We start from the raw sequence: 26379 nt of genomic DNA, 5'->3' as shown, positions 1-26379 counted from the left end.
GAATATTCAAGGTTGATTTCCTTTAGGATTGATTAGTTTGATCTCCTTGCTGTCCACGGGACTCTCAAGAGTCTTCTCCAGCACCACAGGTCGAAAGCATCAGTTCTTTAGCACTCTGTCTTCTTTATGGTCCAACTCTCACATCCATACATGACTACTGCTAGAAACAAGTCATAACTTTGACTATATGGGTCTTTGTTGGCAAAGTGACATCTCTGCTTTTTAATACACTATCTAGATTTGTCATAGCTATTCTTCCAAGGAACATAGTCATATTTAAGAGTGAGGCAGTAGAAAAGCTGGGTGTAAGGCTATGCATCTGTGACTGAGGTTTTAACAGTCAATATTTACTTAAAGCGTTCTTTATGAGGTTACGTTTTTTGCCAGGATATGGAGAATTCTATTCTTGGGCACCAATTCTTGCACTAGTCGCCTTGGTTTCTCCCTAGACATACTGGACAGTATTGGGGGAAGATTTTCAGTCGCTACTCTTGTTTTCAAATCAGTACCTTAGTCTTAGTTACTGCCGTATTGAAAATGTCTGTATCCTGAGCCTGGATGAGGGCTTCCCTGGTGGCTCAGGCAGTAGAGAATCCACCTGCAATGTGGGAGACCTGGGTTGATCCCTGGGTTGGGAAGAACCCCTAGAGAAGTGCATGGCAACCCACTCTATTCTTGCCTGCAGAATCCCCATGGACAGAGGAGTCTGGTGGGCTGCAGTCCATGGGGTTGCAAAGAGTCAAACACAGCTGAGCGACTAAGCACAGCACAACAAACTGCTAATCATCCCATGCTGTTTTCTTTGTGATTGTGAGTTTATGCTTTTTGTTTCATATTATTTAATGGGCAGGGGGTGTCTCAGGAAGGAGAGGATATATATGCATAAATCTGTATGCATATGCACCATTATGAGTCACTATCTCCCTCTAATATTTTAGGTACATATTTACACCTAATTTCCGTATCAACATCAAGTTGAAGTTATTTGTCATCTGTCACGTCTCCCTGCTAACAGTGTAGGCCATTTAATTTGTTTTTCCCTCCTTCTTCCTTTTCCCACATTTTGTTGAAATTATTGGAATTTTAAGTGAATGTAGTTACCATTCCTTTGCTCTTTTAAGTGGATTTTTTTCCTTTATAGTTCTGTTGAACTTTATAACTTCAAAACCAGCAATTAGTTTTAATACACTTTTTACTGTTTTCTTTGATTATCACTAATTCTTGTGGTATCTAGTATCTAAGTACATGTTTTATCTAGAAAGCTCTTCCCTTCTTGAGTTCTCTATTGTAACATAAAATTTTACTTGTTTGTTTGGAGAATTCCATAGATTTTATGCAGGAAGGGGTACATGAATCACGTATTTTCTGAGTCACTGATGGCTGAAAATGCCTTTCCTCTTGTGATAATGTGGCTGGCTATGGAGTTCTAGGGCTACAGTCTCATAGTTAAACCAGGTGAAATCTGAGGGGTGTCTGATTCTGGTTACGGCTGCAGCCATACTTATCTCTCTTGGCCGCAATTTAAACATCTCACTGAATATATGAGTCAATTTGTCTCTCACATTGATTTGTTTTATGTCAGGTGTCATTTATTCTGATGGCTCAGCTGGGTTAGCCTCTTCCAAGTTGCTGATTTTGCCCTGTGGCTCTGTTGTTGTCATCAGTTTACACGTTCTTCCCATCCTTTCACTGTTCAGCAGGGCAACTGCTGTTCCTACACGATGTGTAGGTACCCAAGCCGTGTGTTCATTGGGCAGTAATATTTGTCATTCTAGAGCAAGTCTTCAGGCTTGCAGGGATCCCTTGGAATCATGTGTCCCGCTGGGATGTCTGCTGGGTCTAGGGGTGTCCTGGTGCCTTGTGTCCAGGGTCTGGGGATGTTGCTGCAGTACTTCATGTCCTATAGCGAGGGCTAGTGGCCTGCAGAAGAGGGTGCTGATGGTCAGGCCTGATGGCAGGACACACCGCTCTGCCTCTTCCCTGAAGGGGTGTTCTGCAGCAGCTCTGGGTACAGACTGATGCACAGTCACCCCAACCAGCGGCACCCCTGAGGCTCTGGGTCCCAGCTGCGTTACCTACCATTTGCCTCATTTCATCCTGGATCACCACCTGGTTATTCTCTTGACTCTTGGACAGAAGGGCCGATTACACTTTTCTATTTTTCAGAAAAATTGTCTTTAGAGTAATAACTTTTTGATGGTATTATTTACTTTTTTCAATTTTTATTATAAAATATGTCAGTGCCAAAGAATATATATGTGTGTATGTCTGTATAATACATGTAGTTTAAAAATCAGTAATAAAACAAATGGCCATGTACCTACCACCTTACTTAAGCAATAACTCCTTTTCTGAAAAAGCTATTTTGTGGTTCTGAATGAATTCTCCCTCTTTCTTTCCTGAGGCTGTGGGTCAGAGGTGGATGGTATGTGTGGCCTTAGTGAGGCTAAAGCAGCTTTCTAGTACTTCTTTCTGAAAAAAGAGAGAAAAGTACAAATAGAGTGTGTAAAGAGTCCCCTGAGCTATTTGCTATCAAGAAGTCCTGATGACTGCACTTAGTGGTTGGTGTGGCTGTGTAAGTCACTGTTGGTTTCTCCTGGTGCTCTCTGACCCCTTGCTCACCTATAGGGCACTTTTGTGCAAATAAGAAAAGCCCCTCTTGCTATTTGCCAGTTATTTTCTGTAGTACCTGGGATGCATAGACATCTGTCAACAACTATGAATGTGACTAGTGAGTGGCTCCTGGAGCTTACGGGCCACACAGCCTTAACTCATGGTAGACCTGGAGGTGACCACAGGGCTCTCTGGTGGGCTGCATCAAATGTACAGTGAATGTGTGCTATGTTTCAGGCACCCTTTAAATGCTTGGGATTCAGCCCTAAGAGGGACAGACAAAACCCCTGCTTTCATGGATCTCCCATTACTGGACTTGGGAGAAAGGTGGTTTTAGGGTACCTAAGCTGAGACTCAGCTAAGCTGGGTCAGGTGCTATGGTGACTAGCAGAAATAGACCTAGGATTTACTCTATTTAGCATGTTGTCAATGCCAAGTAAACTCCAAGAGGCCATATTGTACCACGCGGATGAGTTCAGAGCTCAAGTAGGATTCTGAATGCAGGGTGACCATAGGCCTAGACAGTCCTGGGTAAAGTGTCTTGTCAATGTGATTATTGATTTCACCTCTTTACCCTCTTAAATATATCTTAGTCTTGGACAGTAAATTATCTGATCATGTTTATTAGTCAACTTTTTGCTATAGGGACAAACACATTCAAAATCTTGGTGACTTAAATAAAACATCAACTGTTTAAGTTTTGCTCATGGATCTATGGATCATTTTGCTGTCCTGCCCAGTCTGTGCATCAGGTTTAAATTTGCTCTTCATTCTGGACTCTGGGCCTGCACCTCAAGTCTTCCACTGTGGCCCCTAGGCTGAAATATCAGCCGCCTTCTTCTCATGGCAGAAGGTGGGAGCCCAACAGTCCTCTGCTCCAAGATGGCATGGGCCATATCTACACGTACTTTATTGACCAAAGTAAGTCATGTGGCCAAGACCAACATCAAGGGTTTGAGATTTATGCTCCATCATTGGAGGGGGCACTATGGTGTGGAAGAGGGGATATTTGGTAAGTGATAATATATAATTATCACATCACACTTGTAACCTTACTGCCTTCCAGTGTGTCCAGCCTCTGCCATCCTCCTAGTGGTGTGTGTGTCAGGTTGGTGCTAAAGTGATTAACATGATGCAGAGAAGGGGGGTTGCCTCTGTTTGGATTACAGAATGTATTAAGGGGTTTCACTGTGTTGTACAGATGGTTTTATTTTTATATTTCATTGGAGCGGGTAGAGGTTGATCTTTGCTGTGGCAGCCTGATTCACTGGGAAGGGTTTCCTCCTTTCCGGCACTCCCAGTACTACCACCTATCATAGAAGTTTTCACCACCAAATTTTCCATCCTGCTCTGTGAGCTATCAGAACCAAGTAGAGCCTGTGACCAAACCATGTTCTCTCCCCCCTCACGTTGGGGCGCCATGATTTGCGATTTCTAGTGTCCTTTACTTTGCCCGCCTTGACTCTTCCCTATCCCCCATCCCTGCCTTTGTTGCTCTGCACCTGAGATTTTTAAGTTCTGTTTTTCCCTCAGCATTTCTTCATTGTTGTTTTTTGTTGTTCATTCGCTCAGTCGTGCCTGACTCTTTGCAACCCTGTGACTTCAGCATGCCAGGCTTCCCTGTCCTTCACTGGCTTGTGTTAAATGTTCAGCCCTGATTGGTTTTTCGTTCAAAACAATCCCAGAAATGCCTCAGTATTAGATAGAAAGTACTTGTCCTTGTTTTCCATAGTTATATAGTTTGCTTATCCTGTTTCAGTGATATTTAAAGAGAAATGGGATAAGCAAAGATTTTGAGCTCAATTACCAATGTTGAAACTGGAGCCCCTGTGTTTCCAAACAGAGATATGATGTTGTTTCGCCACAAGGGCAAAGATTGATTGGGAGGCATGGAGGAGACACATCAGATCCATCACCAGCTCTGGCAGCTGGCTTTCTGTCAAGGGCAATTTTTCATGAAGAAATTGTCTTATCGTTTCATAAGAATGATCAAGTACCTTAAGAATCATGTTGAAAAGTGCACAGACAGCAGGTGGTCAGCTTGATTCCTTAGGGAAGTGACTTGCAGGATGGGTTCACATGCGTGCCTCATCTGTCTCATGTCATGGATTGTTGGTGTGCTGTGAATCGTTGACATTGTGACTGTTAGTAACTGATTCCTAATTTTCCCCTTTACTAGAATAGGGGAAGGTTAGAGTGAAGGTCTGTGAAGGTTAGAGTGTGTCTGTCATGTTCTCCATTGTTGGACATCTAGAGAAAGCTTTGGCTGAAGCAGTGCAAATATTAATGATGGACAGTAAAGGCAGAACCTGGGACGAATCCTTGGGGCCTCAGACTGTAATGGAGCCCAGTTAGGGCAGGTAGGGATGTCCATTAAGGAAGGAGTTTATAGCACCACAGTGCCAGGAATGAGTTCAGATTGATGTGTCAGCCTCTCCCTGGCTCTACTGTAGGGTGGGGTAGAAGCCTGGAGAGGGATGGGCTTTGTTCCGAGCGTTGGGTGCACACCAACTCTAGACACTGCACTGCCATGGACCCTGGCTGAGGCCGTGGGGCCATGCTCCGTGTAGCAGATGTTGTTGTTGCCCCACACAACCCCTCTCCCTTGGCACTTGAGCATCTGCCTACTGACCTCCTAGGCCAGCCCTGCATTATTTGAAATGTGGAAATTTTCTGGCCACAGAAACTTACTTTGCCACCCACATAGCAGATGCCCCTTGAGAGCTGCCCTCAAATCAATAACTGAAGGGGATTGATGCTAAAAGAAACTCAGGCCCCTGGGGTGTGGACCCTCTGCAGCAGTTTAATCTCTGTTCCTCCGCTGTGGTAGCTGGCTTGACACAGCCCCCTCCCCCTACTGGCTGCTTTCTTACCCCCCTGAATTACTTCCCTCTTCTAACTGGGTCACTTCCCTACTCCCCTACCTATGTTTTCTTCACCTTCTAAATAAACCTCTTGCCCTTGACCACTTGTCTCAGCTCTGCTACTGGGGAAACCCAAACTGTGACTGTTCTCCACCGGTCCTGGGCACCTGACCACCAGGTGGTGGGTATGCTTGAGGCTTCAGAGGCCTTGAGCTGCCAGATGTTTAGACCCTTAAAAGCTCATATCAAAAAGAGAGGGAAAAGCACTCTAATTTTCTCTTGTTTTAAAAAAGATGTTACTTAAATGACTCCCAAATTATACTGCTCTCTGAGATGACAGAGGAATTTTTAATGATAGTTGAAACCACTCTACTCCCAGAATATCAATGATTTTTATTGCTGAGGGGACAGGGTCTCAGTTGCCTTGCAGGGCATTCCTGGTCCCCTGAATACACCCTGTCTCTTGCTATCGCAGGCTGTTTGTTTCTAAACATGCCTGCATGTTACACCCTCTGTGCTTGTGTCTGAATCCTCATTGTCCCTGCCTCAGAATCAGCAGGGACATTCAGTATACATCCCAGGTGATATGGCAGCATCCCAGGCCTGGCCTTCTGCCATCACTCCTGAGGGATGCATGAATGAGAGGGTCATTCTGACCACACCGTGCAGTAGGTGGGCACTGGAGGAGCAATCCCACTGACCTTTGATCTTTGCTTCTTTGCAGATATCTCAGTGAGCCTGCTGACCCTTGTAGTCACTGCCTGTGGCCTCGCTCTCTTTGGTGTGTCTCTCTTCGTGTCTTGGAAACTCTGCTGGGTTCCGTGGCGAGAACGAGGCCTGTTCTCTAGTAGCAAAGACAACAACCAGGAGCCTCTTAACTACACGGACACAGAGACCAATGAGCAGGAGAACAGTGAGGGCTTCCTAGACCCTCCCACCCCTTGTCCAGACTCCTCCATGAAGATCAGTCACACCTCCCCAGACATTCCTCTTTCAACCCAGACGGGGGAGCAGGACAGCTGTGCCCATGGCATCCGCGTGCAACGCCAAGTCACAGAGCCAACTTCATCAGCTCGGTCAGTACTGCCCCCTTCCTTTCTGGATGCAAGGCAAATGCTGCCCCGCTTCCTTCTCTTGACAGCAATGGCATTGATTTAGCCAAGGAGCCTGTAACCTTTCACATGTCCCTTTGGTATCAGAGACATGAATGTGGGAAAACTTGTTGCTTCCTATACTCCAGTCAGGTTCCTGAGCACTGCTTAATCTCGCCTTAGTTCATAATAACAGTAGTTAACATTGCTAAGACTTTCCATATCAAAGACTATCCAAGAACTTTATGTGTATTATTTTATCATTGCTCACAACTTTGTGTGAAACAGATCCTATTATCATTTTCATCTCACAGAGGAAGAAACTTAAGGAAATTAAGAAACGAAGTCATAAATTGGTAAGCACCCAGGTCAGGGTGTGAACCCCTGTTCAAATACCACCAGAGCCCAAGTTTTTAGCCTCTCTTCCATGCTGCTCTTGTAGTGCTATGAAATTGATTCCCTGCGCCTCTAGCCTAGCCCAGCTACCACACACAGGGTTTCCATAGAGTCCCACACGGTGGCTGGAGGTCTTTGTCCATCTCCAGGCTTTTCAAGGACTACAGAGAACCTAGGCCTGGTGTCACTGTCTTTCCATGGGCTGGATCTTTGTGCTTTTGCACTGTAGAGAAGTAATACAGTGCAGTGACGAAAAGCAAGGGCTCTTCGGGCCAGTGAACTAGCTTTACCTGCAGGTGTGATATTGGACAAATTATTTAACCTTCATCTGTTTCTGTTTCTCTTGTGTAAGAGGAACAGAGATAGGTGGTTTTGAGAATGAGATGCTGACATGCATGTCACATGCCTTGCACAGGCCTGCACCTAGTGGCTGCTCCACACCGTGAGCTGCTGTTTTGTTTTTGGTGATGCTGTCATTATCATCATCATCACTGAGACCTGCCCCTTCCAGGACTCGGATGCATAAAGATAGCTTTGAGGCTAAACAGCCAATTCTGAATCACTGTATATAAAAATTCACTCTCAATAAGGCTTCAGGAAAAGAGACTAAGAAAGCGACTTTCTTTAAAATGAAAAATATTTGCTTGAGTGATAGCTGGAGGAATAGCATGTGCTGTTATTTGAAAAGTACAAGCACAGTTTGCAGTTATTTTTAAAAAAATCTTTTTTATTTGTCCTCTAGAAGATTTTACCCTTTTTATGTTAATCAAGTTTATCCTAGAGGCTCTGCTCATTCACATTAAGTGGGATGGAATATGACAGTCTGTAATTTAATTTTTTCCAAAACCTATTTTAGCATCATTTCCAATTCTGAATCAAGGAACTTTATCTAAAATATTCCTCTGTGAAGAAATGGATGGTTGTTTGCCATTTGGTTTAGAAGAAATCTTCAGATTTTATCATTAGGGCTTCTCTTCAGATTCAAGACTTAAATATAACTAGAGCTCTGTCTGATGCTGCCTTGGAGTTTGTTCATTGGTGCAGACTCATAATAAAATCCTCTCAGTGCTTCAGTAAGTAGGGCCTTCAGATGGAGTCTCCACTGAAATTGTCTCCTGTTGAGTTTTACTCTGCATGTTAATTTTTCTGATCTGGGTTCCATCAATATGGTGTAATAGTACTGTGTTTTTATTAGATGAAAGGTCTGAGGACTCTGCCATAATTCTAGAGAATTGATTGCAATCATATCACTATAATTATTAGTGTTTATTCTAGAAAATACATACATAACCTGCATATCAAAGAATAGATTTTATTTAAAACTAAAAACTGTAGATATCTTTACCACTGACCTATAGAAACTGGGTAGAAGGAAAACAAAAATAAAGAGAAAGGGAAGGAATTATCCATGCATTTACATTTTGATGTATTTTAGTTTTGAAGTCATGCAATTAAATTCTCTCTTCTGATATCTAAAGTTGTTTAGTAATATTTGAGTCCCATATGACAACTAAACTCTTTCCAGCTGTATTTGACCTAATACTGATAATTTGCATCATTTTGCATTTCACACATTCTTATCTAAATTACTGCTGACCTGATTCTATGGGTTATGTCTAGAAATACGTATCTTTGACTCATGGTCTTACCATAATGAGAAGGGTATGGTCTTATAATTCTTCTAGAGTTGTGCTATAAACGCACACACACAAAGCCTTTTTACTGACAAAGTGGGGGAAATGAATGAAATTTCCTTGATACTCCAGAACATTTTTAACATCCTTTTTTAAGTAGCATTTTTCATACCATATTTGTGGTGGGTGGGGAAGTTACTCTTGCTGAGATGGCTGTAAACAGTCTGCGTTGCTAGTTATTATTTCTACTCCCTTCTTTCTCATTATGATCTTTACTTTCTCACTGCTGTCTCTCTCATACTGCTTCCCTCCTGCAGCTGTTACCGTTTGTCCCAAAGTTCCCTGGGCACATGCTCAGCCCAGAACATGCAACGCTTGGACTCCCAGTTAAGGCCTCCCCACTTGTCACAGAGACTGGCACAGCTTCTGCCATGACATTTGCTTTGGAAATCCTACTGTCACCTGGCCCCTTCAGCTTAGATATGTATGGCTCCCACCACTGCCTTTGGGAACGTCCTAACGATGAGTTTTGCTATATCTTCTAAGAATATTTCTGGTCAGGATGACTTTCTGTTGTTCTTCCAAGATAGGCATGTTTGCCTTCTGTTTCTGATTAGCTCAGTTACTGTTAGACCCTCCAAAATTCCTACTAATTCCTTTCAATTTGGATGAAATCCCTTTTGTATAATGACCTAATATCCTGGGAATGTGTTTTTTTTTTTTTTTTAGAACTTTTCAGTACCAGAACATTTTAAAGGTCTCTACTCCAAATATGTGAAAATCCCTGAGTCCTCAAAATAGAAGGATCCTTGAAAAACCATCTAACCCATTTCCTGATTCATGACCCAACATGAAAGTCCAATCTGTTTTAAGTCTTCTCAATTTCTTTTATAACACTTTGGTTTTATAAAAATTTCAAGTTCCATACCACAAGCTTCTTACCAGGTCTGTTAAGGCCCTGTGTCGTACCACCATAGTCTCTTGCTACCAGCTATAGGCCTCACCTCCAGCCAGGGCCACCACGTGGCACAACCCCAGAGGATGCCACTAGCCTGGACTCAGTTAAGAGACCCTACCCGAAAAAGCTCATCGCATTCCATCTCCATCTACACTAGCTTTGCTCTTGCTTTCTTCAGTATACCTGCCATTTCCTGCCCTGGGACCTTCATAAATGCTATTCCATCAGCCTGGAATGTGTCTCTCCATGTCAGGCTCCTTTGCAGCCTTAATGTTCCATCTTAGATGTCACCTCCTCAGAAAAGTTTCCTTGAATGAATGAAATTTGCTCAGTCGTGTCCAACTCTTTGCAACTCCATGGTCTGCCCATGAAATTTGCCAGGCAAGAATACTGGAGTGGGTTGTCATTCCCCTCTTCAGGGGATCTTCCTCACCCAGGGATCAAAGCCAAGTCTTCTGCATTGCAGGCAGATTCTTTACCATCTGAGCTACGGGGAGTTCCCTGACCACCTGTCTGAAGTACATAGTCTTTCCTCCACTCCTTCTCACTCTTTATTCTTCTGCAAGTTGCCTTACTTTCACTTCCTCACAGGATTAAAATCTATTTCTGACTACACAGTTGTTTGTTTATTAGCTATATCCCACTCTAGATTATGAATTCTGTGAGTTCAAAGACCAGATCTGCTTTGCATCTCCCTGTGTAGGTCAGGAAGCAACAATTAGAACTGGACGTGGAACAACAGACTGGCTCCAAATCAGGAAAGGAGTGCATCAAGGCTGTACATTGTCACCCTGCTTATTATTTAACTTATATGCAGAGTACATCATGAGTAATGCTAGGCTGGAGGAAGCACAAGCTGGACTCAAGATTGCCAGGAGAAATATCAATAACCGTGGATATGCAGATGACAGAAAACGAAGAACTAAAGAACCTCTTGATGAAAGTGAAAGAGGAGAGTGAAAAAGTTGGTTTAAAACTCAGCATTCAGAAAACTAAAATCATGGCATCTGGTCCCATCACTTCATGGCAAATAAATGGGAAACAATGGAAACAATGACAGACTTTATTTGCGGGGGGGGGCTCCAAAATCACTGCAGATGGTGACTACAGCCATGAAATTAAAAGACACTTGATCCTTGGGGAAAAAGTTATGACCCACCGAGACAGCATATTAAAAAGCAGACATTACTTCGTCAACTAAAGTCTGTCTAGTCAAAGCTGTGGTTTTTCCAGTAGTCACATATGGGTGTGAGTTGGACTATAAAGAAGGCTGAGCACCGAAGAATTCATGCTTTTGAACTATGGTGTTGGAGAAGACTCTTGAGAGTCCCTTGGACAGCAGGGAGGTCCAACCAGTCCATCCTAAAGGAGATCAGTCTTGGGTATTCTTTGGAAGGACTGATGCTGAAGCTGAAACTCCAATACTTTGGCCACCTGATGCGAAGAACCAACTCATTTGAAAAGATCCTGATGCTGGGAAAGATTTAGTCGGGAAGAGAAGGGGACGACAGAGGATGAGATCGTTGGTTGGATGGCATCACCGACTCAATGGACATGAGTTTGAGTAAACTCGGGGAGTTGGTGATGGACAGGGAGGCCTGGCGTGCTGCAGTCCATGTCACAAAGAGTCGGCCACGACTGAGCGACTGAACTGATGTATGTAACACCTAGTGCAGCGTCTCACACATAGTGGAATTTTTCATGAATGACTGACAAAATGCATTCATCAGTATCAGGCCATTTTTCTTGTGTTCTGATGACAAAAGTGACAAAGCACTAAAAGTATAAACTGAGTGGAGCCTGTAATGATATGAAACCAATGGAAGGTGACTTGTCCCAGGTCTCACATTCATTCAGAGCCTTACTTTTGAATTTGTCAAAAAGTAAGTTCAGAGACTTTTGAACTTGCCTCTGAACTAAGTAATCTGTAGAGTCACAGAAATACTCTGGCAGAATTGAAAGAAGACGACAATTTGAGTCCTCTAAATGTCATTACTGGCCACAACTCCAGTAAGTGGTACGTTAGGATTAAATGTTGTAATTACTCCAGGAGTAGCACAGGTTTATTAAGCTATATATATATATTTTTTAATATGTTGAGAACACTGATTAGATGTAAACATTTCCAACGTTATGTTTTGAATTAGTCTTTTAGTTATGTCTTCAGATTTTAATAAACTGACATCTTCAAAAATAAAAGTTGCCTAGACCTCTCTCAACTTCCATGAGACCCTGAAACGAGATATAAATGTGTATTTTCTCTACTGGGATAATTATCAGGAACTACTATGTCCATGGCATTTATATATTTACTCTAGACACGTGAACACTTCAGAGAAAGTGTTGGTAGACATAGGCTCATTTTAGTAACAGAATAAAATACTTGAAGGTGACACCAAGGTTTCGTGCCTTTTTATCTTGGCTGAGGGTGGGGGGAGCAAGACAGGCTTCATGTATGCAGCAGCATTTGAGCCCACACCTCCACCCACCAAGGCCTGCTACCTGCATCTCCATCATCTTACTCACTCTGTAAGCCTCTGAATCCCATTTCCTCCTGCTGTTGTAGTCAGTTAACTGTGTCTGTTTGTCTACTACTCCCCCTTCTTCTGTGTCCATTTGTGATTCAGAACAACCAGACCCTCCCCTCTGTTTCACAAGGGAAGATTCCAGGAAGGCCAGTTTCCTGTTTCCAAATTGTTGATTTGAACTTTGTAAAGAAACCCATGATGGTTCTGAAGTCACTGTTTGCTTCTTTCTTTCCTGTCTTTGGTCCCCAAAGCCTTCAAACACCAGTGTCCCAAACCAGGGAAGGGGTAAGCCAGGTTTCCTCTCTGAGATGTGGTCCCTGAGATGAGGGAGGGTGAAAGAGTATACTCTTGTCTGTGGTTGCATGGGAAACCCAGCGATGGAAGGGAAATTCTGAATTCTGGTTCTTAACACAGAACCTGGAAGGGAAGATGTGGGCATGTGTGAGGGGAAAGCTGCTGGGGCAGAAGAGCTGAAGGTCCTATCGTGCTGAAGAGCTGGGCCCCAAGAGGAAAATTTAATTTCCCCATTGAGGTCTACAGCATCAGCTGGGAGGCTGAGAAGTGGGAGGCCAGATCAAGTAGGCAGGCTCTGCTCAAGAACGGTCTCCAAGTACCGTGACAATTTCCCAAGTCAGAGGCCTTTCTTTATCCCTCTCCCTAACATCCAGTCAGTTCTTATCCCCTCTGCCCTGACTTATGTTAGTGTACAACTCTCTCTTCACCCCCTGGCCAGGCATTTCCTGAAAGGCAGTAACAAGGCTTTGTCTCTCTCTCCCTTCCTCCCTACCTGACCTCTTACTTTGCACATTCAAATTTGTTAAATTGTAGTAATGTCCTCTTTCTTAAGATCCGTTGGAGGTGGCTGGCTTTTTGGGTGACTGAGACTTTATCTGGAGACTTAGAGTGGGATCCTAGAACTGGTTAATTCAAATTTGATGGAAGGAGAGGGGGAATCCTTTTGTGTATAGGCATCTACCTACCTCTCCTTACCCTTGGCTCAACTCAGCACAGGCTCACATTCCTTCAGGCCTGAAAGTGTGTTTTTGAGCTTGTTGTGGGAAATCAGCTTTGCAGATTTGGTTGGTCATCTTGGAAATTGGGCATTCTCCAGGGTTAGCCACCAGTCTTCTGGCTCATGTCTGGGTCAGCCAAGTCCAATGGTGATGTCCTCTTCCTTGCCTGTTTCACAACAGGAAAATGGCTTCTGCCCACCTTGAGTGGGGCAAGAGGTGGAGAAAGCTTGCTACATTCCCTCTGCGTCCCTAGGCGGAATTCCAGATCCTTACCCTGGGGAGGGGCTCTACTTTACACTGGAGGCCCACCTCCACTGACTGTTTTGGACCCTTCATCTTGAGGGGAGCTCAGGTCATGACATTCTGTTCTTTATCTTTCCTCTTTTCTGCTTTTGATTTGCTTTTTCCTCCTGCCTCCATTTAAGTAGCCCATGGAAACTGTGGAATATTGATTTTCCAATTCCTCCACCTCATCTTCTCCTTTGTGTCCCTGGGGGAAGCCTCCCTGCTCTCCTTTCTAGCTGCTGACTTTAGGCAGCAGGGTGATGGGTTACCCTGGTTCTCTGGCTGCTCTGAGCTTTGCTGGTCCATGCCCCCAACTCCAGTCACCACTCACTCTTTCCTGAGGGAAATGGGGAGTGAGCACTGTCGTGGCCTGTTACAGTCTTTGCCATCTGCTTTAAGCCACTTCCTTACAGTTGAATTCAACTGGTTTCCCAATAGTATGTGTGATCCTGAATAGGAGGGAAAAGGTTGAGACTGAAACTAGTTGTGTAAAACATTTGGGTAAACAGTAGTATTCGTACCTGTGCTTGATTTTTCAAAAGAATCTTCAGCTCTCTTGGAATTTGGAATGGAGTCCTCCTGTGCAGTTGGATTCTGAGGTAATGGGCTGTTACTTTGGTCTTTGAAGTACAAATCTCTGCATAATGCCCTCCCTAGCCCATTCCCCTCCACCCCCTGGCAATCCATCCTGGTTAGAAGAGCAGAACACATAGGATTTATTTCTCTCCAGATTTCATGTCTAAGAAAATGTGAGAGTAAAACAGAATATGTTCCATTGCCAAGCAGCCAAGTTCATATATTTTAAATTAAAGTGTACATGGCAGGTTTAGTCTTGTAGATGAGAGATAAGACAAAATGCTGCTGTGAGGAGGCCAAAGCCATGACTCAAAAACCTCGCAGTTAGGCTTTTAGGCACAGAGTCTGCTCAGGCAACCACCTCAGGAGAAAAGTGGCAGCAGAGTGGCAGGGGTTGCACCGGAGTAGACACAGGACCCGTGTTCCCTCATAGACGTTGGTGCCAAGACGGCACATCTCGTAGGTCTTGAAGATGCACTTTTAGTATTTAAACTGCACCCCTGACTAACTTCTGGAGAAGGCAATGGCACCCCACTCCAGTACTCTTGCCTGGAGAATCCCATGGACAGAGGAGCCTGGTAGACTGCAGTCCATGGGGTCACTAGGAGTCAGACACGACTGAGCGACTTCACTTTCACTTTTCACTTTTATGCATTGGAGAAGGCAATGGCAACCCACTCCAGTGTTCTTGCCTGGAGAATCCCAGGGACAGGGGAGCCTGGTGGGCTGTAGACTATGGGGTCGCACAGAGTCGGACACGACCGAAGCGACTTAGCAGCAGCAGTAGCAGCCTGACTAACTGTATAGCACCCAGGATTGCCCATCATAGGTGGGAACTGACTGCAGACTCAAGCAGGGCCCTTGTTTGAACCCAGCTTGGAGAGAAAAATCACCAGCAGAGGAAACCAAAGCTGGTTCCAGCCACTTATGACCCCTGCGTGGAGATTGAGGTTTGCTGCCCACTGGGGGCCTTTCTGCCCAGAAATCCCAGTAGAGCAGGATTAAAACTCTCTAGTCTAGCACTGCAAAGGTTCACCATCTAGACAGGGACTGACCTGGGTGCTAGCACAGAGAGCTTTATCATTGTCCACCCGACTCTCCCCTTCCATCCTTGAAAAATCAAAAGATGCAAAGAAAACTTAAGATGGTGAGTGGATTTCTTTGTAAGAAATTAAAATTCCACAAGAGAAACGTTCAGGCCACACAGTTTTTGCACATGTGGGAATGTGTATGGCTGAGTGTAGACTGTTGGCTGTGACAAGTCCAAGTGACAGCTCTGTAATTGTGCTTTTGTTGTACCTTGTGAGTGATTAGTAATCAGGAGGGTATTTTAGGATGAAGAGAAATGTTTAGCATCATAGCATCTCTATCACAAGGGAGAATAATTTTAAATATGTTTCAGGGCCTATTAATCCCATATTTGCACCTTCATTTCATAAAGTAGTCCAAAGAAAGGAAAAGAAGACAAACTCCAGTGTTTACTCTGTCTCTCCAACTATTTACTAATGCCTTGGAGACAGTTTGATTATTCCCTTTTACCTTCTGGTGAAGAGGAGCTATTTTAATTAAGGTGATTGAGAGACAAAATACAATATAATAGCTATGAACTAAAACGAACAAAATAACCTTAAAGACAGCTTTCTGTGTAATGACTACTTCTCTCAGTTTGTGAGGACCCATACATATGGCAAAGAGATTTTCAGGAAAACTTTTAACCCGAACCAGCAAGCTTATAGGGTGAAAATATAGATTCTGATAGCAAATATTTAATTTGTAATACCAGTGTTCAACCTTCTCTAACTGAATCCATATATAGATTTATAATAGCTTACCTTTAATTTTTATGTCTCAGTGTTTATTATAGGAATAAAACCCTCCCTCCTCATCACTTGTCACCCACGTGGTACGATGGAAGTACAGTCATGGAGCTGGCACTTGTATCTTTCAGAGTCAACAGAATCCCCTACCAACAGATGCATCCTGTCACATACATTTCCAGAAGAGCAAAGACTATGTTCTTGTGATGAAATGATTTGACTTATCCCATGAGAATGTGAATCCTCAGTAGGCTAAAAACCAGTGCCAGGAAATTCTATATAATTTAGAAAAATATCCATTCTGTTTAAGATACCACATAGCTAACTATTTCAGTTTCAGGACCATACTATATATTAAGGAGAATAATTTTATTTTCTAAACCAGTTTGTGCAAGTCTTTACCTCCCACCAGCTGAATAAGCTTCTCTAATTTCATATTAGACAGCTTAGAAAGTACGTTAAACCCTTCAAGGTCACATGTTAGTAAGAGCACTTCCAGATGCCCAGGCCTCTGTTTTGAGCTTCAAGCCTTGGGGAACTGCCTACTCACATTGACAGGCATTTTGAATTTAGATTTAAAAAAAGCCTACAAATCTAAACTTCTAATAGTATGTAGCAGTCCACCTACATCCCAGGCACAGGTTTGTGAAAGACCCAGAGCTAATGAGGTTATAACTTTGTTCTCTCTTGCTCTTCATTCAAGGCACAATTCAATCCGAAGACAACTCAACCTGTCAAACCCAGACTTCAATATCCAACAACTTCAAAAACAGGAACAGTTGACTGGCATTGGTCGAATTAAACCGGAGTTATATAAGCAGAGGTCGTTGGATAACGATGACGGGAGAAGGAGTAACAGTAAATCCTGTGGGAAACTGAACTTCATTTTAAAATATGACTGTGACTTAGAGCAGCTCATAGTGAAGATCCACAAAGCTGTCAACTTGCCCGCCAAGGACTTTTCTGGGACTTCAGATCCCTATGTCAAGATATATTTGCTTCCCGATCGGAAGACCAAACACCAGACTAAAGTTCACAGAAAGACCCTGAACCCGGTGTTTGATGAAGTGTTTTTATTTCCAGTTCCCTACAATGACCTTGCAGCCAGGAAGCTTCACTTCTCTGTCTATGACTTTGACAGGTTCTCTCGCCATGACTTAATTGGCCAAGTGGTGGTGGATCACTTCTTAGACTTGGCTGATTTTCCCAGGGAGTGCATCCTGTGGAAGGATATCGAATATGTCACCAACGTGAGTCTAACATTTCTTCATTTTGGTTGAGGGTGGGGAGGGGGGAGCTTTTAGGTCAGCATGCAAACAGATTAGTTACACCTTATTTTATTTGAGGGGTAGAGTACAAAATTTATCTCACTGTACTTAAAGCTATTGCTTCAAATCTTCAGTTTAGTCCCTCAGTCGTGTCCAGTTCTTTGCGACCCCATTGAGTGCAGCGTGCCAGACTTCCCTGTCCTTCACCAGCTCCTGGAGCTTGCTCAAAATCGTGTCCATTGAGTCGGGGATGCCATCCAACCATCCCATCCTCTGTTGTCCCCTTCTTCCTCCTGCCTTCGGTCTTTCCCAGCATCAGGGCCTTTTCTAACGAGTCAGTTCTCATCAGGTGGCCAAAGTATTGGAGTCTCAGCTTCAGCATCAGTCCTTCCAATGAGTATTCAGGACTGATTTCCTTTATGATTGACTAGATTGATCTCCTTGCAGTCCAAGGGACTCTCAAGAGTCTTTTCCAACACCACAGTTCAAAAGCATCAATTCTTCTGTGCTCAGCTTTCTTTACGGTCCAACTCCCACATACATATACAACTACTGGAAAAACCATAGCTTTGACTAGATGGACCTTTGTTGACAAAGTAATGTCTCTGCTTTTTAATATGCTGTCTAGGTTGGTCATAACTTTTCTTCCAAGGAGTGTCTTTTAATTTCACACCTGCAGTCACCATCTGCAGTGATTTTGGAGTCCAAGAAAATAAAGTCTGTCACTCTTTCCATTGTTTTCCCATCTATTTGCCATGAAGGGATGGGGCCAGATGACATGATCTTAGTTTTTTGAATATTGAGTTTTAAGCCAACTTTTTCGCTCTCCTCTTTCACTTTCATCAAGAGGCTTTTTAGTTCTTCTTTGCTTTCTGCCATAATGGTGGTGTTATTTGCATATCTGAGGTTATTGATATTTTCTTCCAGCAATCTTGATTCTAGCTTGTGCTTTTTCCAGCCCAGTATTTCTCATGATATCCTCTGCATATAAGTTAAATAAGCAGGGTAACAATACACAGCCTTGGCGTACTCCTTTTCCAGTTTTGAACCAGGCCATTGTTCATGTCTAGTTCTAACTGCTGCTTCCTGACCTGCATGCAGGTTTCTCAGGAGACAGGTATGGTGGTGTGGTATTCCCATCTCTTTAAGAATTTTCCACAGATTGTTGTGATCCACACAGTCCAAGGTTTTAGCCTAGTCAATGAAGCAGAAGTAGATATTTTTCTGGAAACCTCCTTGTGCCTTTCCAGAAACAGCCTTTCACAATACTCATTTTGTGGTTTCTAAGAATTGCTCATGAAAGCAATATTGAAAAGTAACATTCTCTCTTTTCTACTTCCTGGTTCCTAGGCAATTCCCTAATAGACGTTAGATATTATCTGCCCTCCTTACCTTATTTTCTTTAGAACTGTCTTAGGTTTGTTTGTGTTAAGTGGATCCTGGCATCCTGTTAGCTGTTATCTGTAGCTGAGGGTACGTTGCCTGACTCTCTGAGAGCATTAAGCGCTTGCCATGGTCTCAGGTCAGCTCAGGAACATTTCTCATGATCATCACATCTTCAGCTTTAATCCCAGAAGTGAGAATGATGGAGAAAAGTTGGCACCACATTTTAAAATACAGAATCAAAGTTGCAAGGAGATCTGTCTGAAAAGATCTACAGATATTGGCCAAACTAATCTATACAAGGTCAAATCCTTTTTAGAGCCCAGGAGAGAGGGCAGAAGTACTGTGTATTCCTGCCTTATATCCATGTTTACATCTAGACATGAGATCAAAATGGTGGTATTTTCACTCCGTTTGCATCTGTTTTACTATCCTGCAGAGGGGTACTGACACTCCTGAAATAGAAAGGAAAATTGTGCCATCTTAGGGGACTCTGATATTTTAAGACCACTCATGTCTTTTCCCTGTGCAGATTTGCTCAGGTAACTTTGTTAGTTCATCTTCTGAAGGGAATATCATTCTCTTTCTCTGCCTTGGCATCCAAGACACCAAGCACCATAATCCTTGTGCTGCTTGGATAATGATCTAGCTAGAGTTTGGAGCCCATTTAGTGAAAGACTCTTACTCCACTCAAGAAGAGAACACATAAAATCTCTGCCCAGTGACCCATCTCAGCCACTTTTGTCAACTGGGGACTCATGTTGCAAGGGACACCTTCTCTTCACGTGCTGTGTGATAGCAGGCCAACTTTGTCCTGCTACTCAAATAAGCAAAGTGAAGCATGGAGTTTTGCTGGCCTTTATTATAATGATGAGGAAAGAAAAGAAGGAACTGGAGAAGAAGCAGAGAACATCAGATGATGAAATTAAGGTGACAGGAGATTGGGGAAGGAACACACCTCTTAAAACTTGAAAGGTTGTGATATTTGTAAACCCAAAAATGGTTGCTGTTGGTGGTAAGGGTTGTATCCTAAATCCCAACTGGCAAAATCAGAAGGCAGTGCTAGGAACTTAAAAGAAGAGGGCAGTGGGAGCAGGCTACTGATATTAAGCAACGAATGGCTCAAGAATGAACCATCTCACTGGAGTTCTTATCAAATTGCCTGTGTGTAAGCTAAGAGACTTCTGGCCAACAATGATGAGCCGTGGTACAGAGACATCAGTCACGTCATCTAGTGTGACATCTTTTTTTAACTTTTTGACTAATGGATTCTAGGATTCCATAACATAACTGGAAATCTCATCAGGGATCCTGCTGTGAGCTGCCTTCTAGAGATTTTGTGGGAAGCATAACATGGAGTGCACAGTGGCTGATGAAAGTCTGCATAAACTGACCCTTGGTGGGCAGGACTCCTGAAGCAGTCTCCCATGGGGTGAAAGTAAAGAATGGGGGCCTGCAGAGGCCTCTGGGTCCTGAGATCACTGCCATTGTCACCCTTTGCCATGACTGTGGTGGGAGACTCCACTGATGGAGAATCCTGGGCTTCCCTAGAGTTGAGGAGAATGTGAAATTATTTATCAAGGAGGCAAACCATTAAGGCTAAAGGCTTTGAAACTCTCAGTTGTTCCCTCAGCCAACAATAAATATTCTGAACGTTGATGGCGTCTGGATGGCCAGCAGGAGAAAGGATGTCCTAAGAAAGGAATTACAGGTTGTTTCATAATCTACCATTTAAAAAAATTTTGTTTGAAAAATTACATTTTGGGGCTGTTCTAACTGCTTTTTTAAATGTGACTTTGTACAAAGACTGAGAAGGAAAGTCTGAGATTTACCAAGGTTTCATTTTTATAATACACATGTATGCCACACAGTATACATACTATACATGTACAGACTAATGAGGGGATGATGAGAAGAACAGGCACGACCCACCCTTCAGCTGAAGAGCAGACCACCACCAAGTACTGATGATGACCCCTGGGTTGTCCTCCCCCATCACATTCTTTTAGCCCATTCCTGCCAAGAGGAAACCACTATCCTGAACTTTATTTGTAAGATAATATATTCTTCAGTTTTGTCTGTTTCTGCTTTTCATAGCTCTTCTTTGCCCTTTTATTTCAGTCTACATTGATCGTGACATTTAACAACAGAGATGAATGGAACCATGGTTCATTTATTTTCATTACTATATAAATTTTCATTGTGTTATATACATTAATTAGTTCTTTTGTATTGATGATATTTGGGTTGTGATTAGTTTTTTTATGGTTCTGAATAATACTACAGAGAACATGTTTTGTGCACGTGTCCTGATTCACACGTGCATTAATTTCTCTAGGAAGTAGCCCTGATAGAGGAAATATACACATATGTCCAAATTTTCTAGGCAGTGCCAAGTTCGTTTTTCCATCATGGCTGTACAAGTCGATCCTCCTGCTGAGGTATGACAGTTCCTAATGCTCCACATTCTCACTGACTCTTGGAATTGTCACACTGTTTAATATGTAAACATGCGTGTAAATATGATTTGTATGTACATGCATGTAAATATGATTTGTGTATTCTTGGTTGCCAAGGTTAATGGTCCTTTGATATGTTCATTGGTCATTCACATTTCCTTCCTTGCTAAATGTTTGTTCAGCACTTTTTATTGTTTTTTTTCCCTATATATATAGATGCAATCCTTTGTTGGTTGTATGTATTACAAACATCATCTCTCCATTTATGGCTGCCTTTATACTCACTTGATGGTGTATTTTGATCAATAGAGGTTCTTAAATTTAATGCAATAAAATATATCAATATTCTCCATTGTAAGTTAGCACTTTTCCATCTTATTTAAGAAATCCTTTCTTACCCTATTCATAAAGATATTTTCCAATGTTTTTATTAGAAATTTTAATGTTTTGCCTTTCTTAATTATGATTTTAGTCCACCTCTCCTCTTCTTAGAAGGACAATAATCTCACCATGAGGGCCTCACCTTCCTGATGTCATTTAAACATAATAACCTCCCAGAGAACCCAAATACCACCATAGTGGGGGGTCGGTCAGTTCAGTTCAGTCTCTCAGTTGTGTCTGACCCTGTGACCCCATGGACTACTGCATGCCAGGCTTCCCTGTCCATCACCAACTCCCAGAGATTGCTCAAACTCATTTCCATTGAGTCAGTGATGCCATCCAACCATCTCATCCTCTGTCATCCCCTTCTTCTGCCTTCAATCTTGCCCAGCATCAGGGTCTTTTCCAGTGTGTCAGTTCTTCGCATCAGGTGGCCAGAGTATTGGAGTTTCAGCTTCAGCATCAGTCCTTCCAATGAGTATTCAATACTGATTTCCTTTAGAATGGACTGGTTGGATCTCCTTGCAGTCCAAGGGACTCTCAAGGGTCTTCTCCAACACCACAGTTCAAAAGCATCAATTCTTCAGCACTCAACTTTCTTTATGGTCCAACTCTCATATCCATACATGACTACTGTAAAACCATAGCTTTGACTAGACTGACCTTTGTTGGCAAAGTAATGTCTCTGCTTTTTAATATTCTGTCTAGGTTGGTCATAGCGTTTCTTCCAAGGAGGAAGCATCTTTTAATTTCATGGCTGCAGTCACTGGGGTTTAGGACTTCAGTATATGAATTTGAGGGACACAAACATTCAGTCCATAAGACAGCCATACTTCTTTTTCTATATAAATAAGCAATTTTATGGCATATTTTCCCAATAATCTGCAGTATGAGCTCTATCCTGATTACGTCTCTATATATGAAGAATCTGTTTCTGAATTCTCTCTTTTATCCATATTTCTGTTTGAATGTCTCTACCAATAGCACTATTTGTAAATTACTACCATTCTATGATAAGCTTTAATGTCTAGAAGAGAAAGTCATCCAGCCTACTTTTTCTTCAGTTCAATCTTGGCCCACACTTAGCTTTTCTCATAAATGTTAGAATCATATTGTCAAATTAAAATTTCTTTCTGGTGTTTGTTTGAACTTCTACGATGTCTATAGGTAAATTCATGGAATTTTTGCATCTTTTGTGATACTGAGTCTTCATGATCATGGTACATCTCTCCATTTATTTAGTTCTCCCTTAAAGTCTTTCATGCAAAGCTTATACTTTCCTAAATGATGATGTCTTTCATGTGTCGAATATTTTGTTAGTTTGATTACCAGGTATCTTACTTTTTGTTATTTTAAGTAGTATCTTTTCTAAAATTGCATTTTCTAACTCTTGTTGCTGTATAGTAATGCAGTTTAAATTTTGTATGTTTATCTTCTATTTAGCCATTTTGTAAAGCTCTTCTCACTTTTATAATTTATAGACTCTTCTGAATTTTCTTTGTAGATAATCAGTCATGTGAATTATGATAGTTATTTTTTCTAATCTGTGTGCTTATTTTTAATTTAGTGGACAGACTGGAATTTCCCACGCAATGCTGAATAATAATTGTGGTGCTAGTCATTCTTGACTTGTTCCTTCTTTTAAATGGAATGTCTTTAACATTCCCGTTCAGTATGGTTTCGATATAGATGTATCATATCTATATCATCTGCATCTTGGATGTCTGTCACGTCAAGAATGTATTCCTCAACGACTCCCCTGGTGGTCCAGTGGCTAAGACTTTGGTCTCCCAATGAAGGGACCAGGTTTCAATCACTAGTCAGCAAACAAGGACCCACATGCTGCAACTAAGAGTCTGCATGCCACAAGTAAAGATCCCACATTCCACAGTGAAGATCAAAGATCCTGTGTACCGCAGTTAAGACGTGGCACAGCTAAATAAATAATTTTTTTTAATGTACACCTCTCTTCCTAGTTGACTGAACCTCTAATTAAATTGAAGTTTAGTTGATTAATAATACTGTGTTAGTTTCAGGTTTACAGCATAGTGATTCAGTTATTCTTATGATTATATTCCATTGTAAGTTATTATAAGATATTGAATATAATCCCTTGTGCGATTCAGTAAATCCTTGTTACTTTTTTATGTATAGTATTTGTGTTTGTTAACTCCATATTCCTAATTTTCCCTCCCTCCTTTGGTAACCATAAGTTTGTTTCCTCTTGCCTATGAGTGTGTTTCTATTTTGTATATAGATTCATTTGTATTATTTTTTAGATTACATATGTAAGTGATACCATCATACTGTTTGTCTTTCTCTGTATAACTTCACTAAGCATAATTTTCCTAGGTTCATCTATATTACTTCAAATGGCAATATTTGTCATTTTTATGGCTGAGTAATATTCCGTTGGATATATACCACAGCTTAATCCAGCTGTTTGTTGATGAGCGCCTGTATTGTTTCCATCTCTTGGGTGTTGTGGATAGCGCTGCAGTCATGTATCTTTTCTAGCTGCGATTTTCACTTTCTCTGGATGTATGTCCAGGAGTGGGATTGCGGGATCATGTAGCAGCTCTATTTTCAGTTTTTTAAGGAACCTTCCTACTGTTCTCTGTAGTGGCAGCACCAGCTTATATTCCCACCCATAGTGTACAAGGGTTCCCTTTACCTAAGCCTTTTTATCCTAAACATTCATTTTATCAAATGCTATGATCTTACGCAGAGACATTACTTTGCCGACTAAGGTCCGTCTAGTCAAGGCTATGGTTTTTCCTGTGGTCACGTATGGATGTGAGAGTTGGACTGTGAAGAAGGCTGAGTGCTGAAGAATTGATGCTTTTGAACTGTGGTGTCGGAGAAGACTCTTGAGAATCCCTTGGACTGCAAGGAGATCCAACCAGACCATTCTAAAGGAGAGCAGCCCTGGGATTTCTGTGGAAGGAATGATGCTAAAGCTGAAACTCTAATACTTTGGCCACCTCATGCAAAGGGTTGACTCATTGGAAAAGACTCTGATGCTGGGAGGGGTTGGGGGCAGGAGGAGAAGGGGACGACCAAGGATGAGGTGGCTGGATGGCATCACTGACTCGATGGACGTGAGTCTGAGTGAGCTCCGGGAGATGGTGATGGACAGGGAGGCCTGGCATGCTGTGATTCATGGGGTCGCAAAGAGTCGGACATGACTGAGCAACTGAACTGAACTGAACTGATGATCTTATGGGTTTCTTTTTTTTCATTCTAATCTACTGTTTTGGTCAGTTACATTGATCATTTTCTAATTTTAAGTCAGTCTCGTATTCTTAATATGATCCAGACTTGCCTTGATATATTGCATTTTACACATTGCTGAGTTCAGTTTGCTATTTCGTTTAGCGTTTTTTGCATCTGTGCTCATGAGCAATGTGTGTAATTTACTTTCTTGAATGGCTTGAAATCAAGGTAATTCTTGATTTATAAAACTACTTGGGGGACTTCTCTGGCTATCCAGTGATTATTACTCTGCATCTTCAATGTAGAGGGTGAGGGTTCAGCACCTAGTCGGGGAACTAAGATCCTACATGCTGTGCAGCTTGGCCAAAAAAAAAAAAAAAAATCTATTTGAGTGAATGATTTTGAATGCCTCCCATTTGTTTGTATTCAGTGCCCCTAGACACTTTGGAGAAGGCAATGGCACCCCACTCCAGTACTCTTGCCTGGAAAATCCCATGGACAGAGGAGCCTGGTGGGCTGCTGTCTATGGGGTCGTACAGAGTCAGACACGACTGAGCAAATTAACTTTCACTTTTCACTTTCATGCTTTGGAGGAGGAAATGGCAACCCACTCCAGTGTTCTTGCCTGGAGAATCCCAGGGACGGAGGAGCCTGGTGGGCTGCCGTCTTTGGGGTCACACAGAGTCTGACATGACTGAAGTGACTTGGCAGCAGCAGACACTTTGGGATTTTTGTTTATTTTTCTTCAAACTGAAAAGGCCCCCTTACTGTCTAGCTTCTGATTTGTTGTTGTTCAGTCGCTAAGTCATGTCTGACTCTTTGCGACCCCATAAAGTTCAGAAAATAAGGAAGGGAGGAGAGTGAGTTCGGGATATTTATTCCCCTGGATGCCTTCCTTGGAGTATCCATAGGCTGCCAGTAACCTTAAACTGAAAGCCATAGTCCCGAATATCCTGAATACGTCTTTATTTTGCTGTCATTCTTAGATCATTTTTCAGGATGTAAAAACTGGGGGTTGGGGAATAAAAGTCTCAATTTACTCTGATTTTGGCTATCATCCCATAGTTTTCCAACCATCGCTCCTTCAGAGAAGTCAACATTTAGTCTAAGATTTATTCCTTCGTATGTAATGTTTCTTTTCTTTCTTACTGGTTTCAGATCTTGCCTTCTTGTTTAGTGTTCTGTAGTGTAACTGTAACACTGCTAAGTGGACCTTTATTTTATTTATCCTGATTGGGATTTGCTGGGTTTCCTGAATCTGAGATTGTTTCCTGTTACCAGTTTTGGGAAAGTCTTGGCCATTTACTTTTTTCCATTTGTAGAAGTATTATTTGCTCCATTTTCACATTTGCCTAACATACATTTGAGAGCCTCTCTCTTTTTTAACATGCTTTCAATTTTTTTATAATTTCATATATAAGTATTTTATACTCAGTTCAGTTCAGTCAGCCAGTTGTGTCCGACTCTTCACGACCCCACGAATCTCAGCACGCCAGGCCTCCCTGTCCATCACCAACTCCCGGAGTTCACTCAGATTCACTTCCATCGAGTCAGTGATGCCATCGAGCCATCTCGTCCTCTGTCGTCCCCTTCTCCTCCTGCCCCCAATCCTTCCCAGCATCAGAGTCTTTTCCAATGAGTCAACTCTTCGCATGAGGTGGCTAAAGTACTGGAGTTTCAGCTTTAGCATCATTTTATACTCTGCTGTCCATAATTCCAATAGCTGTAATCTTTGCAGCTCTGCTTCTTTTGTTTGACATTTCCATCAGCTCTTACTCATTGTGCCTTGTTGACTCTTGGATTTAGTTATTTGTGATTGTGAGCTCATCTAGCTTAGAATTTTATCAGTAGACACTTTCAGGCTTTTAATATAAAGTTCATTCCTTGAGATATTATT

At 42.2% G+C, this 26379-nt stretch overlaps 1 protein-coding gene across 2 annotated transcripts in view; it reads left to right on the top strand.

Moving 5' to 3' along the window:
* Positions 1 to 26379, top strand: part of SYT9 (synaptotagmin 9) — a 210149-nt gene that overhangs the window by 62262 nt on the left and 121508 nt on the right. For both annotated transcript variants that reach the window (XR_011249350.1, XM_069554537.1), the window contains exons 2-3: positions 6202 to 6553; positions 16479 to 17025. Coding sequence is in view for 1 of the 2 variants with exons in the window: in XM_069554537.1 (XP_069410638.1) it covers positions 6202 to 6553; positions 16479 to 17025 (899 nt within the window). In the remaining variant the exon portion in view is untranslated. The remainder of the gene's footprint in view (positions 1 to 6201; positions 6554 to 16478; positions 17026 to 26379) is intronic.

The sequence above is a fragment of the Ovis canadensis genome, chromosome 15, assembly GCF_042477335.2.
Source record: "Ovis canadensis isolate MfBH-ARS-UI-01 breed Bighorn chromosome 15, ARS-UI_OviCan_v2, whole genome shotgun sequence".
Lineage (NCBI taxonomy): Eukaryota > Metazoa > Chordata > Mammalia > Artiodactyla > Bovidae > Ovis > Ovis canadensis.
The sequence above is the reverse complement of the archived record's forward strand: the minus strand, read 5'-3'. Positions and strand labels throughout refer to the sequence as shown.